The sequence below is a fragment of the Lathyrus oleraceus genome, chromosome 4 (genome assembly GCF_024323335.1).
Source record: "Lathyrus oleraceus cultivar Zhongwan6 chromosome 4, CAAS_Psat_ZW6_1.0, whole genome shotgun sequence".
NCBI lineage: Eukaryota > Viridiplantae > Streptophyta > Magnoliopsida > Fabales > Fabaceae > Lathyrus > Lathyrus oleraceus.
Window position 1 is genome coordinate 349,950,550 of NC_066582.1, and position 16,265 is coordinate 349,966,814.

General features: G+C 34.7%; 1 protein-coding gene, 1 long non-coding RNA gene and 1 other non-coding gene across 5 annotated transcripts; 1 reads left to right on the top strand and 2 right to left on the bottom strand.

Annotated features, from left to right (window-relative positions):
* The first annotated feature begins 1,050 nt into the window (after positions 1 to 1,050).
* LOC127075437 (uncharacterized) lies at positions 1,051 to 5,006 on the top strand. 3 transcript variants are annotated; one of them, XR_007786446.1, is made up of 3 exons: positions 1,051 to 2,523; positions 2,605 to 3,218; positions 3,377 to 5,006. It is a non-coding gene; the product is annotated as an uncharacterized LOC127075437 (long non-coding RNA). The 3 variants fall into 3 exon arrangements; XR_007786447.1 differs by having other exon boundaries at positions 1,051 to 1,952; positions 2,463 to 2,523; positions 2,605 to 5,006; XR_007786445.1 differs by having other exon boundaries at positions 2,605 to 5,006.
* On the bottom strand, positions 4,699 to 5,836 carry LOC127075436 (probable glutathione S-transferase). The gene is made up of 2 exons (XM_051016895.1): positions 5,305 to 5,836; positions 4,699 to 5,219 (listed from the first exon to the last, which is right to left on the bottom strand). The coding sequence occupies exons 1-2, from the start codon at positions 5,617 to 5,619 to the stop codon at positions 4,875 to 4,877; spliced, it is 660 nt and encodes a 219-aa protein (XP_050872852.1). The 5' UTR covers positions 5,620 to 5,836; the 3' UTR covers positions 4,699 to 4,874.
* A 6,142-nt stretch (positions 5,837 to 11,978) lies between these two features.
* LOC127077663 (small nucleolar RNA R71) lies at positions 11,979 to 12,085 on the bottom strand. The gene has a single exon (XR_007787449.1). It is a non-coding gene; the product is annotated as a small nucleolar RNA R71 (small nucleolar RNA).
* Positions 12,086 to 16,265: the final 4,180 nt, after the last annotated feature.

Here is a 16,265-nt window from a genome sequence, read left to right on the forward strand (position 1 = left end):
AAAACTATCTAAGAACTCACCTAGTAGAAGAAGATGAAGTTGTTGATGATGAAGATGAGATGATGAAGATGATTTTCCATCTTCTTCCTTTCTTTTCCTTTTCCTTCCTGATATCTCTCACTCTCTCTTCTTCTATTCTTATCCCCTTCTTCTTTTCTTTCTGATAACTCCTACTTCTTCTTATCTCTTTCTTTCTACACCACACAATTATATATATATAATATATAATATATAATATCAAGCTTTTCTACTTTCGTGTTTTCTGCTGCAAATGTTTTATTTTGAATAACGATAAGGATAAATTTGATGCAAAGTTTGATGAATGAATTTTTTAGGTCATACATCATCGAGTAAGGCGTATTCTAAAAACCAAAAAACTAATAGTAGTAAGTATTTATCTAATTTTTTATAAACAAAAAATTACTTCCAAAAATCTCTTATTTTACAACATATATTTTCAAACAAAATTAATGTAAAATAATATTTTTTTCCCCTCAAAATATATGATTTTATACCGGATTATTCAAAAATACGATATAAAATCATTAATTTTGAAAAAAAAAACTTTATAATTTTATCTTGTTTCATTAAAAATTCATATACCCTACAATAAAAAAATGGATTTAACAAAGAATTTGATGGTATTAACTTTGTATTTTTTAAAATAGTTGTTCAAAATTGATCATTCGAGTTTTTCAAAAAATATCACATCCTATATTTTATACTGATTCTTTAAAAATATTTGTCTTAAACTAAAGATTTTCATAAAATGTATACATTGAATATTATAAAATCGGATAAAACCATAGATTTTTTTTAAATTATAATTAAAAAAACAAAAAAAAAAATACTTAAAAGACAAAATAAGCATTGTATAAAATATAGGGGTGTCATGTTTAATATTTTAGGTGTGTGAGATATAATTCTCCTTTGTTGACTTTTTTATTTGGGTTCAAAGTTGAGATTGAAATCTTGTCATTCAAGACACCCTTATTTGCTTTATTAATGTCAAATCGTTAAAAATGTTTTTATTAATGACAAATCCTTAAAAATAACGATTCTTGAATCGAGGGTTTTGTTTCGTCCCACATAAAGGTCACAAAAAAAGTGTCAACAATAGCTTCTATAATTTAGCATTCCCGCTAACTCTAACATTCATTCACTCTCGCACTACAATTCTATCTTGCTCCACTTACTCAACACTCTTTCTACGATCAATTCTGCAAATTTGCGTTGTTTTGCAGTTACAAGAATGTTGATACCACTTTCAATTGTAGATGATGTTGCTATCGTTGATTTAGGTCAACAGCATCACCGCCACAACATGTTACCTGTGTATGTACTCTTTGATTCTCGTACCATGTCTCACAACCACAACAATGTTCCAACAAGATTAATGTCTCACAATCACAACAGTGTTTCATCAAGATTAACTTCACCAACCGTGTCTGTGGTAGATGAAACTGTTCTCTATGATTTTCCTATCGGCAATGTTCCAAGAAGATCAAGGATTCATCCATCATGGTCAATTAATCATCAAACGGGTCACCACCACCACCACCACAATGGTACTCGAGCTTCTCCGGCTGTGATCGGTGTTCAGAATACTAGAGCTTTTGGTGCTCAAGATACTTGTCAACATGTCACAACATCAACAACAGATGCAGAATCCATCTGTTGCATTTGTCTTGTTCACTTGTCTAATGGTTCTTCCACGCCAATCCGGCTGCTCTGCTCTCATGATTTTCATACCGACTGCATTCAAAAATGGATCAACATTAAGAAAACTTGTCCACTTTGTCGCGCCAATGTTTAATTTTCATATATTTATGTGTTGATGATTTATAAAAATGTTTCCTTTCTTTTGTTATTTTCCATGTTTTGGTTTGATGATTTTCCATGTTTAGGTTTGAATCGCTTGGATTACCACACATTCCTTCAAGCCCTCTGAGGTAAGTTTTTGTTGGGTTGCTATTACCTATGATACATCATGTGTCTTGCAGTTTTGTTTGTTAGTATAGGTTCTACATAAAACATGTGTGCTCTGTCTTTGTGTGCAAACCTGTCTTTTTTATGTATCTTTTCTTTATTCTTTGTGTCAATATGTGATACACCGCATATGTTATAAGTGATTTTGCTTGCGAATATTTAGAACTATGCTTCTGTCCTTGCAATCATCCAGTTTTAAAGTTGTGAACAGATGCTGAATAACTATGTTTATGTTGTCTATTAGGCAAGGCCTATAAAAGATTCAATTTAAGGTTAAAATAACAGTAAAGGTTTTGTTTCATTTTGTCTCTTATCAATTATCATATGCTTGTTTGGTTTGATGGATTATGGAAAGTAACAACTATTTTGTTACAATGGAGAAGGTGTGGGATCTTAATATGGATTATAGCTTACGGGTCACGTAAGCATGCTTTTATGATTCTTACTAGTTATGATTCTATGGTAAATATCAGAAGCAATGAAGATAAGAAAAGGTTAAACATTACTTTGCCTGGACTTGGGCTCAACTCAAAGGTAAAATATATATTCCATTCCCTTTGATGGTTTCACCTTTTTCCCTTGGTTGATTGAATGTTGGTTACTCTCTCTATGCAGATATTCAGAGATCAATTCTTGGCCAGGGAAGTTTTGTATAAGATGCAACTTGTTTAGACCTGAATGTGATGAGATATTCAGTTTGAATCACAACAGTAGAATAAACATGCTTCTCAATTTTTTTTTAATATTTAAATTTTGGATGCTTCTGTACTTGTGTGATATCTGAAAATTTTGGAAGATTTGCAGTGGTAGAGTTGCGGCAATTTTGAAGCAACCTCCGCCACTTAATTTTACCACAGTAGTTGCAATTTATTAAATAATCTGGAACCTCCGCCAATTAATTTTTTACCACGGGAACTCAATTTTCTATTCGGTTAGGCTAATCATAGTGACTTTGGGAAAACAAAATTAAATTCAAGTAAGATTGCAAGTTTAACAGTGTCTGAACTTTTTGTCAAATTTAGATGGGTTTCTTCTTTGAAACCAACAAGTTAGATGTGATTCAAATACACATTTACTGGAAATGTGACTGTTGGTGATGTTACTTTGTTGATTCCTTCGTATTGTGTCCAACAAGTTAGATGTGATTCAAATACACATTTCATATTGTTCAATTCAGGTTGGTAGGAAGTGAAGTGCTTCATAGATCAACTCAAGTCTCGCCAACCAAGGTGATTCCATTTCATTTATCTTTACTTTTTATATTTTATGATTTCATTTCATATTTGTTTTATGTACCAGCTATACTTGTTCACCCTTTTCACAAGGGTTCAGGAGGGTTCTAAATCTCTTAAGTTCAAATTTTCTATTGTTTATTGTGCATGAATAGAAGAATCATTGAGTCTGATTTCTGAAAATGGAGAAGAATTAGTCATGGTATAACAATTGTGAGCAGTGCAATTGTATTTTAAGAAAATGACCTTTTGTGACCTTTTCTCATCAGCAACAGATTTTGAAACACTCTCCATGACCTTGCATCTTCTTGCAACATACTCAGATTCTACTCTCGTTTGGGTGAGAGATCTAAGTTTTCCCTTCCTGCTGGTCTTGAGCCTTTGTCTAATAAATTAAGGTACTTGCATTGTAGTGCATATCCCTTGAAGTTTCTACCATCAGCTTTTTCTCCTGAGAAACTTGTTGAGCCTTACATGCCAAACAGCCGTTTTCAAAGATTATGGGACGTAGTGTAGGTTTGTGGCTTGAAATATATGAAACTAATTTATACATTGTATTATATGTGATCAAAGTATTTTTGGTTTGTTAATTTAAAGAAAATGGACCTCAGCTGTTGTGAGCACTTGATAGAGCTTCCTGATTTCTCCATGTATCACATCTCCAATACATTAACCTCTGGACGTGGAAGGCTGTGTCATGTTCATACATCTACTTTAGCGCTCCAAATCTTGTCAATTTAAACTGGGCTTGGTGCAAAAAGCTCAAGAGTCTTATAAGCAATTCCTCTTTAAACTTTGCGAATTCTCAAGCTCTATGGCTGCTCAAGTCTCAAGGAATTTTCTGTGATATCTACAAATGACAGTTGTTGGATTTAAGATGATGCATTGCTATCAATGAATTGCGACAGGCATACGTTGAGTACCTTGGAAGTGTTGTGAACTTGGAGCTGAGTAGCTATGGGAACCTTAGATATCTTCCAAATGAATTCTCATGCTCGAAATTCTGATTGCATGCTACTTGACATATCAAATGGCCGGCATTCTTTAGGATACTTTAGTCTGGACAACGGTTGTAATCTGACTGAACTACTTCACAAGAACAACAGTCTGTTAACATCATTATATTATTTATCACTCACTGGAATCAATGTGAAGAACATTCCTATAAGCATCAAGCATCTTTCACAGCTAGAATCTCTTGACTTGTTCAAATGCATGAGCATTTAGTCTTTACTAGAACTCCCACCATCATCCGTTGAAGTGTTGGATGTCACCAACTGCACATCCTTGAAGACCATCTTCATGTCTCCATGGTCTCCTGTTATTGATGAACTATTACTCCCGAAATGTTAATGTTTATGTTTGAGTTCCTTATCTTCTTTTAGAATAATTCCTATTTATTATGGAAGTAGACAATAGGTTGTTCATTCATATTTCAAAATCTATAGACATGATCAACATAATAAAAGACTGCAAAGATTTGAAAGTTATATCATATTTGAGGCTGCTTGGAACCATAGAGCAACAGAGTAGGAAATCAGCTGCCCAAAACATTATTAGAAAACATTTTAAAGGAAATCAACAAGACATGACACTATAGGAAAAGCCAAATTCAAGAAATTCAATTTCTCTCACAGATTCCAAAGAATCTTCTCAATCCAAGTCAAACCTCTTCCTATAGTTAACAACATACTCATACACCTCTTTCTCATCAGCAACAGATTTGGAAACACTCTCCCTTTGTTTGCATCTCTTTGCCCAAGCAATCAGCTTATCACACTCTGCCTCAACTTTGAAGTTGCATAACTCCTCATAAGTATAAAACCAAGTGTAGAAAGGAATCAAAGCAATATCAACATACCCAAATGTGTCACCACCAAAATAAGGCTTGTCTCCAAGCACAATCTCCAATTCCTTTAGCCCTTCAATCAACTCCTTTTTTGCCACTTCAATCTCGTCTCTCCGTCCAGGCCATATCCTTCCCCCAACATCACCAACCTGCAAAAGGGAGAAGAAGATAAATATTTTTCATTTTCTAGTATGCAATTATTATAATTTATATGTTTGGCTGAATAAACTTAACCTTTTTGTTGACAAAATCAGCCCAAAATCTGGCTTGAGATTTCTGATAAGGATCTGAGGGTAGAAATGGAACACTTTCATTCCAAACTTCATCAATATACTCGACAATATTTATAGACTCACAAATGGGTTTTCCCTTATGGATGAGAACTGGAATCTTCTTATGAATTGGGTTCATCTGCAAAAGCATTTGGCTCTTGTTGTCAAGATCCTCTTCCTTGTACACATACTTTATCCCTTTTTCGGCCAATGCTATCCTTGCTCTCATACCAAACATACTAAGCCATTCATCTAACAATATCAACTCCTCTGCCATTTTTGTCAAACACAATCAAACTGCTGCAGAGAGAATCAACCTGAACAACTTTTTTAGAGATTGAGTACCTTTCTGGCAATGGAAAATCACATGTGTGGATAAGACAGTTGGCAAGTAGTAATAAAAGTAAGAAAGTGATGAAAAGTTCACATGGACATTCCAATAATTCAACACATAACGTTGTCTATTACTATATTGTTCTACTTTGGTCTCTTAAATTACAAATTTGAATAATTTTGTTACTCAACCTATATAAGTAATTTCTTACTTATCCTTCTAATTTAGTTGGATATAAGTAGCATCATATCATATCTAACACATTAAAGATATTACATTTGTAGAATTTTTTATCAAGAATGATCCGTATTTTAAAAAAAAAATCAAAAAAACTCACATTTAAGATAATTTTTTAAAATAACTCACTTTGAAGAATTGATGCCAAATGAATTGAGGTATCCTCTTTAAATTAAAGAGGTGGCGCCAATTGGATTGGTTTCTGCACCTAGTACTGCCAATCCAATTGGCGTCTATGTGTTAGGTTTAAGAGGAGACGCCAATTGGTTTAGCACCTACGTGTGTTGTGTAATTGTTTTATAAAAACAATGTACATTTTATATAAAAAGTCAAAATCAGACTAATTGGTATTAATATTAATGTGTGTTTACATACGAATACCAAAAAGATTAATGTTGTTGACCAGGATGACCTAACCGACCTCCAATACGACATCCCTTAGCTACCCGAACGTGTGGTCCTAATCCACGTTGATAATTCATCCCAGATGTTTGAGGATTTGAGGGCGCAGGAACATCACCACCACCTGCAGGAGATTCCCTAAGATATTCAAACAAATTCACGTAGACTTGTGTATGCAATGAAGCGCTATCGCCACAGTTGAGTTTGTGACCCATGCCAGAGTAGTTGGGTTGTGTTTGAGTTATTGGGGCGACATTGGTGTGAGTGATGTATCGAGGAAAGGTTGAAATAGTTGTTGTGGTGTTTGGTAGCCATATGGTTGTTGCATATTTTGGTTTTGTGATGTTTGCGCTTCTTTGATATAATAGGAGGAGAGAAGGTTGGTGTTAAATGATTGCTGAGTGTTTTGGCTAAGGCGGCTATGGTAGGGTGATGTGTTGGGTGCATAGCGATGTTGAGTGTCTTGATGATGATCTTCTTGTTGGTGGTGGTACGGGGTATGCTCTTGGTATTATGGTTCGGTGTTTTGCATGTTAAGATCGTAGGTTTGTATATTTTTGGATCGATAATTTTGATGGATAGGGGGTTGTGAGTAATCGGTCTGGTAATGAAGTGGGGGGTTAGATGTTGAACCTTCTTGTTCGATTTGTACTATGTACTATTTGATCACGTTCCCATTTGATCTTATTTTCATATTCATTGACTTCTGATAAAAGATGATTGAAGCATGAAGTGAAGAAGTAAAGGGTTGGATTTAGAAACTTCATAACCTTGGGTCAGAACCTTGACAGTGTCAGTAGTCTGGCTTGAGTTCTTCAGTGTCTTTAGAATCTTCACAGTCTTTAGAATCTTCAGTCAGAATCTTGATAACTTCAATCGTCTGTCTTGAGATCTTCAAAATCTTCAGGTACATAACACAACTTCGGAAGCTTGCCATTCTTCATAAACTTATTGATCAGAGTCACATCCAGAAGCAGAAACTGAGAGAACATTACAACAGAAATATAGAGTCTCCCAGAAGCTTCTGATGGGTGAAATAACACAGAAGCGGAAAGAGGATTGCAACAACAATATTGACATCTTTCAGAACTTCTAAAAGCAGCGCAAAAGCGAATTTGGAACGTAAAGTTCATAAACTGATGATGTTGTACATCATATGATCAGAATCAGAACTAGTTGTTAAAGCTACACAATAACAAACCATTGGGGTATCAAAATTATTCTCATACAAATACAACATTGTTATCATCAAAACTCAAGGTATAGATGAAAAATCAAATCTTATTATAACAATCTCCCCCTTTTTTATGATGACAAAACATGTATTTTGATGAACAGTTTTATACAGGATAATCACAGAAGAATACATCTTACATAAGCACAAAGTTCCCCCTGAGATGTATAGTCCTATAAAGATAAACTCAGAATGAAAAAACACTTTCCTGATTTACCTTTTGAAGTACCAGAATGAATATTTAGTCAGAATCTGGTTTAACTTCAGATGTTAGTTGATGTTGTCCAAAGCACTGGTTGATAACATCATCCTTTTGATAGATCTTTCTTCAGAAACCTCATTAGAAGAAGCTTTCTTCAGAAACTTCTTTGAGAAGCATTTTGATTCTTGAGAAGAAGCTTAACACACCATTCTGATTCACCCTGCAAAAACACTTAACAAACTTTTCTCGAAGTATTTGTTAACAAAAACATTTAAGCAATGTTTGGGTTTTTTACTTAGGAATTTAGATATCAAAATAAACTCTTAATTCTTCCCCTTTAGAATATTATGTTTTCTCCCCCTTTGTAATCAATCAAAAAGATAAAAGAAAAAATAAATAAAGAGAAACAAAATAACTTCATTGATTTAAGAACACGCCAAAAGGCAGTGCAGAGTGCAGTTTATAAACTTCAAAACGAAATAACAAAGTACTTAAAAAGAACTACAAATGAAATGCAGCAAGAAAAAACATAAAACAAAATACACACAAGTGCTAAGATATAAGAGAAAAATTCAGGGTTTTAGGAAGAAGAAGGAGGCGGCATAACAGCTAGGTAGTCATCCGGAAGATTTAAGGGATCTACCATCGAATCAATACCCTCTTCAAGACAGATCGCCATGTAATATGCTAAAATATCTGGTGAATCGATCTTGGTGAATATAGGATAGTTTCCCATCGGAGTAGTATTGTCGTTTATTTCTTCCTTGACTGAACAAGTCCCTTCAATAGATACAAATCTAGGATGAGATCTAGTCTGATCTAGTTGTAGTTGTTGAAACTGTTGCTGAACCAGTTGTTGTTGAGTAGCCTTTGATCTACTTTGAGACAGTTGTTGTTCAGCAATCTTTGAAGATTGTTGAGCCATTAAAGATTGTTGTTCAGTCATTGAGAGAGAGAGGATGAAGATGAAGAACAATTAAGAGAGAGAGAGAGAGAGAGAGAGAGAGAGAGAGAGAGTTTGAGGTTTGAAAAACTTGAAAGTGTAGGATAAATGTGCGCGTAGTGTGAAAATGTGATTGATGTGATATTAAATAGACAATTTTTGAAATGATGACAAAAGGTGTATGCAGTCATGGGGGGAAGTGTAAAGGTTTAGACCTAATTCCAAGAATTGTTAAACCCAATATGTCACGCTTTAATCACGCAAGCTTAGAAAATGAGACATCTATCTCCACTAAGAATCACACGAAATCAAACGACAAGATAACCATTAAAGGCAGGAATTGTTCAGAATTAGGAAGACAAATCGATAAGATTTCTTCTGATCAAAACCTTTTTGATTTATGAAAACTTCGTTACTTCATAAAGCTTCAAGTTTCAGAGTCAGAAGGAAAAACAATCTCAGAATCTAATCTAAAGTTCTAAAGACTTTATATTTTGAATAACATCTTTTCATTCTGGACACGGTTTCATAAATAGATTTTTCAGAATGAATATGAATCTATCTTCAGCAAGGGGTTTTGTAAAGATATCATCCCATTGATGGTTTGTATCAACAAATATTAAGTGAAAAAATCCCTTTTGAACATAGTCACGTAAAAAGTGATGTTTTATTTCAATATGCTTAGCTCTAGAATGCAAGATATGATTCTTAGATAAACAAATAGCAGAAGTATTATCACAAAGAATAGGAATGTTACTCTCAAATATCGGATAATCTTCCAGCTGACTCTTCATCTAGAGTATCTGAGTGTTGCATCCAGAAGTTGCTATGTATTCAGCTTTAGCTGTTGATATCCCAATTGTTGTCCGTCTCTTGCTGGACCATGAGATTAAGTTGTCTCCCAGAAATTGGCAACTTTTAGAAGTACTTTTTCTTTCAATTCTATCTCTAGCATAGTCAGTGTCACAATAGCCTATTAATTTATACGCATTTGATTTTCTATAAAATAAACCAAGATTAGTAATACCTTTCAGATACCTAAAGATTCTCTTAACAACAGTTAAGTGAGTTTCTCTAGGATCTGATTGGAAGTGAGCTGATCACACCGAATCACGCCGCGTATTTGACTCGGATTGCACATGTTTATTAGGTCTTTATTATCACTTTGCTTGTGTTATGCTTTGTTTTGTGTTGTTTTCAGGTATTTAGCTCTTTCAGGACCTTTTTAGAAGAAACGAAGCAAAAAGACCAAAAAATTAGGGTTTTCAGCAAATATTGTACTCATGGCGTTCTGCATGGAGACCGTTATAGGAGAGGCCATGACACATCAGTCCTCAACCAGGAGGAAATTGCCACGATCCCATGAACTTCCCCATTTACTCACATGGCGGGCGCCATAGAAGGGTGGCGGGCGCCACCTTTGAATTCCATATTCCCACTAAAGAGAAGTTGAAGGGCATCCCGATCTTTGCATGCTATTGAGTTCCTCTATAAATAGGTCGTTCTAGTTCACTTCCAAATCATCCAACTTAGTTTACAACACTAAGACTATAATATCATCTGTAAAAACGGTAATCCGTCACATCGAGGGGTTATCTCACCTTAGTGTAATTGAGTTGGAGCACTTTGATTTTGCCGTCATCTTTATTTTCAAAGTCAAAGGTTAATTTACTTCCTTGTACCAGATTTAAAGCCTCCATTTGGAGCAGGTTCTAATTTAATCGCCTTTTTATTTCACTTGTCATGCTTTACTTTATTTAATTCCTTGTCATGCCTTACTTTATTTAATTTCCTGCCATGCTTTACTTTATTTAATTCCTTGTCATGCTTTACTTTATTTAATTTCCTGCCATTGTCTTTACTTTATTTAATTTTCCCGCCATTATCTTTATTGCTCGTTTTAATTGTTTTACACGCTTTACTTGTTCTTCACGCCTTACATTCTAAACTTCTTTTCATCATGTTCAACATCGTTGTATTTGTTTGTATTACTATGTCTGGCTAAATCTTTAAAAGGTTAGAATGTAAGGATCGCGGTTAAAGAGATGTTTCACATATTGCATCTGTAGAAATGCTTTAGGGGCTGTTTTGATTTTTAATTTGAGTTTTCTGAAACAAACTTGGTTAATTTTAACTACTCAAGGAGTGCGAAAGCACCCGGGCTTAGTTAACTAGGAATTTTTATCACTTTAAGGAAAAACGATTTTTGAAACTGTTTTCGGACGCGTTGATAGATTTAAAATCAGGAAACTCCTTGGGTAAACTTTCCGAATCAAAATCACTTTTCAACTAAGCTTACGAGTCTTATTTCTTAAAAATAGGTTTACTACTTTAGCGTTCTGCGCGCCTTTTATAAGTGACAATAAAAGGCCTTAATTTAAGGGTAAACTCGGTTCTGAATACGCGAAATCGACAGTTCCTGTTAAATGGATTCTTTTCAAGAGTAGAAAATATTGCCCCATAAGTAGTTCTATTTAGACAATTGAAGCATCGTTTAACTAACGTGAAATACATTCAAGCCTATCTTTATTTGCACTGTATTTATCATTTTCTTTATTTACTGTTATTTCACGACATTAATATCTCATTTGTACCGCCTTAGATAAACATCGTAACAATAGTAATCGATAGATTGACGATTTGGTCTCTATGAGATTGATAATCGTTTATATTACTCTGACGCGATTCGTGCACTTGCGAATTCAGCGATCAAGTTTTTGGCGCCGTTGTCGGGGACCAACTTCGTCAAATTTCGTACCCTGTTGTTACACCTTCTAGACTAAGGCATTATTAGCCGGTAAATGCGAAGAACCCGTAGTACCAGAAATTTAGTGGATCCTTTAGCGGAACCCGAACGTTACACTCGTACATGCCTCTTACTCATCCGAATTAAGAAAGCTATGGATGAGAGTCGCGACCGGAGACCTCTTAAGGAATTTTCCCAACCCTCTGACGAGGAACCTAGTTCTAGTATAGTAAACCCCCCTTATTCCTGCCAACAATTTCGAACTAAAATCATCTTTACTGCAATTAGTGCAACAGAACCAATTCGCGGGTCTCGCTACTGAGAACCCAAATCAACATTTAAAAGTCTTTATCCAACTGGCCGACACCTTTAAATCCAACGGTGCTTCACCTGATGTGATTCGTTTAAGATTATTTCCTTTCTCCCTCAGAGATAGAGCACGTTCGTGGTTAGTTTCACTTCCAGCTAACTCAATAACTACCTAGGAAGACCTTAGGAGAGTATTCCTTGCTAGATATTTCCCCCTAGTAAGACTGTTGTTCTTCGAAACCAAATAACTAGATTTACTCAAAACCAAGGAGAATCACTTTTTGAAGCTTGGGAGAGATACAAGGAGCTGTTAAGAGTCTGCCCACACCATGGCCTAGAACAATGGTTGATCGTTCATACCTTCTACAATGGACTCCATTATAACACAAAGATGAGCATCGACGCTGCCGCTGGTGGCGCGTTGATGAACAAAACTTACCCTGAAGCTTGTGATATAATTGAGGATATGGCCCAAAACCATTACCAATGGGGAACTGAACGAGCATCAGTAGAGAAAAAGGAGACCCAAGATGGAATACATGAGATAAGTTCTATGGACATGATGCAAGCGAAAATGGACGCTCTAGCCCTTAAGGTCGAACATATTTCTACAAACTCTAACACCGCAAAGGTAGTCCACACAGAGTGTGAACTTTGTAGATCTAAAGGACACGAATTGGCGGAATGTAACCTTTTGAACGACCTGAACACCGACCAAGTAAATTACGCCCAAGGTAACCCATTTTCAAACACTTACAACCATGGATGGAAGAATCACCCAAATTTTTCCTATAAAAACCAGAACCCTATCCAAAATTTTGCACCTCAAAGACCACAAGGTTTTCAAGCCCAAAAACCAAATCAATCTATGCAAGTTGTGCCCCAGAAGCCTAACCTTGAGAAGATCATGGAGAACTTTATATCAGGCCAGACTCAGCAAAATAAAGAATTCCTAAACCAGAACATTCACGTAAATGAATGGATAACGCAATTAGGGACTAAGGTTGATCAGATAATTACTCACAATAAGATGCTTGAAACCCATATCTCACAGGTAGCACAAAACCAAGCCCCACAAATTACACCTAGAGGACAATTCCCTGGACAACCTCAACTCAACCCTCGAGGGCAAGCTAACGCTATCGCATTACGAAGGGCCTTATAACCCAGCAATGAGCGATTCAAAAGCTTCTAAAGAAAATATACCTACCAACCAAGGAGGAGAACCAATGGAACCCGAAAAACAAACCGACCAACAAGGAGAAGCCAAGGATAAAACTTACAAACCACCACCCACATACAAACCACCAATCCTATATCCGCAAAGACTTAAACAAACCAAAATCGATAACCAATACCAAAAGTTTATAAAAGTAATAGAGAAGCTTCATGTAGAGATTCCTTTCACCGAAGCCATCACCCAAATTCCATCTTACGCCAAATTTCTCAAAGACATCTTAACCAACAAGCGTAGGCTCGACGATCCCAAACCCTTGGAATGCAACTTTATTTCCGAGAATAAACTTTCTAAGAAGTATAAAGATCCTGGGAGTTTTTCTATACCTTGCATTCTAGGGAGTCACGTGATCGACAAAGCTTTCCTAGACTTAGGCGCTAGTGTGAGTTTAATGCCCTTAGCTGTGTGTAAAAGGTTAAACTTAGGAGAATTACAACCAACTAAGATGTCCCTCCAATTAGCCGATAGATCTGTTAAGTATCCTGTAGGCATATTAGAAGACATCCCCATTAGGATTGGTCAACTTTATATCCCGACAGACTTTGTGGTCATGGATATCAAGGAAGACGACGATATCCCTATCCTTTTAGGTAGACCATTTTTATCAATAGCCAGAGATATAATAGATGTTAAAAGAGGAAAATTAACTTATAAAGTAGGAGATGAAAACATAGAGTTTATTCTTTCAAAGTTCCTGATGGCACCAATCATAGAGACGCATGTTACGCGATTGATATCATAGATGAATGCATAAGGGAATTTGATCAAGAAGAACCTATGATCGAACCATTTTCAAACCCGAATAAAAAGGATGACGAGCTAAAGGAAACAGAACCTCACACTAACGAATGTTTGGCCCTTACTCCATACCTATCACCAAACTCTCAAAAACCAGCTCAAGAACTTAAGGAATTGCCCAAGAACCTAAGATATGGGTTTTTGGATAAGGAAATGAAGCGCCCAGTAATAGTTAGTGCCACCTTAAACCAAGACGAGACAAACCAACTCTTGAATGTTTTATGAAGATACCCCTCTGCCTTAGGATACAACATCTCTGATTTAAAAAGTATAAGCCCATCCGTGTGTATGCACAGGATCTCGCTAGAGGAGGATTCAAAACCTTCCAGAGAACATCAAAGAAGAATCAACCCTATAATGAGTGAGGTGGTAAAGAAGGAAGTCTTTAAACTGCTAGAAGCTGGTATAATCTATCAGATCTCTGATAGTAAGTGGGTAAGTCATGTACATGTGGTACCCAAAAAAGGAGGCATCACAGTCGTGCAGAACGAGAAGGGCGAGCATGTGGCTAAACGTATAGAAAGTGGATGGCGTATGTGCATAGACTATAGGAAACTCAATAAGGCAACTAGGAAAGACCATTTCCCCCTTCCATTCATAGATCAAATGCTTGAGCGTCTTGCCGGACACTCTTACTTTTGTTATCTGGATGGATATTCTGGATTTGTCCAAATACCCATGCACCCCGAGGATCAAGAGAAAACAACCTTCACCTGTTCTTATGGAACATTTGCTTACAGACGAATGTCGTTTGGGCTCTGCAATGCGCCAGCTACTTTCAACTGTCATACCCCAAAATTTACCTGTTAATTTTTATGATAAATTGATTCATGTATGACATTCATTTCACATTTGCATTCATTCATTAGCATACATTCTCATATAAATTATAAATTTTAATTTATTTATTATGTGATACAGATATAAAAAATAATAATTATTTTGGTTATCTGTATGATATAAATAAATTTTATATATATAAATAAAATAGTTTTAATTTAATGATAAATAAAAATAGATTGGAATTTTAATTGTATAATTAAAATTTTAAATTAATTTTATTTGTTAAAGCTCATTAAATTATAATAACTATTTTTTATAATTTAGTGACTCATGTTCCATTTATTCATTATTTATAAATAGTATTTATTTAGTAATTCACGTTTTTTACTTAATAAAATTTATTTATAAGAGTAACATTTTTTAAAAGCCCATAAATTATAAAATAATTTTGGTTGATATAAGTAAGAATAATTTTGATTTTCTTTTTTTTTAAATGATGAAAGTAAAAATAGAAATAGGTTTAAATTTTAATTCAATTATGTAACTAAAATTTAAATTAATTTTTATTTGTTAAAAGTCATTTAAATTATTCATTATTTATAATAATATTTGTATTTAATAAATATTTAGCAAGGTTAAACCCTAACTCTCCTAAAGTATAGGAAGGGATCCAAATATTTAGCAAGGTTAAACCCTAACTCTCCTAAAGTATAGGAAGGGATCCAAATATTTAGCAAGGTTAAACCCTAAAGTATAGGAAGGGATCCAAATATTTAGCAAGGTTAAACCCTAATCCACACCATTATAAATACTTCATATGGCTGCAGCAAGAGAGGGAGACGAAAAAGAGGAGAGATACAGCAGAAGAAGACACACAAGGCAAGGCAGAAGCAAGAAGATTCACGGGCAGGGAAAAGAGAAGCAACCATAAAGCATTCATAGTCTGAATAAGAACAACACACATACAGTGAGCAAGCTAGAAAAATCAAATCCCCAGTAAGTGTTCATTATGGAATTTGCATCCAGCATGATTACCTTGCAATACTCCTTAATTCATGCATGAATAATATTGGTTTAATATATATATTGAGATGATGTATTCATGGTTTGGTGGATGTTGATATTGCTTTATTCAAGTATGCATCTGTTCTTGATATGTCATAGCATGTTGGAGAAATTCTGTTTGCATGATTAAAGAATTATATATGCCATTTAATTATTATTATATGAGTGTTGTTTCTAGCATGATTATGTTTATTTCACATGTTGTTATTACATAATAATGATGATGATGATATAATGGTGATAATATAAATCCTTGGTTGTCTTTAACATGTATGTGTAAGGTTTGTTTTATCATTATCACTTGCAGTAAAGAGAACTAATACATGAGTAAAATAATATAAGCTTCTTGATTTGTGCATGGCTATTTTTATTATTGCATGATGATTACATATGATCTTATTTTATGTGTGCGGTTTGATATAAGATGAAGTTACAGGTTTGTTGTATTCACATGAAAGAAACAGCATGAGAAAAAATAAAGTAGCTTGCCGTAAGAGAGAAAGCTGTAACATGCATGGTGGTGTGGTGTCAAAATGGAAAAATCCATGTAGAATTAATATATATTTTAATTCACCACTATTTTTCTATTATTAAAGTAAAACCCATTAATTAATTTTCTAATTAATATATTAT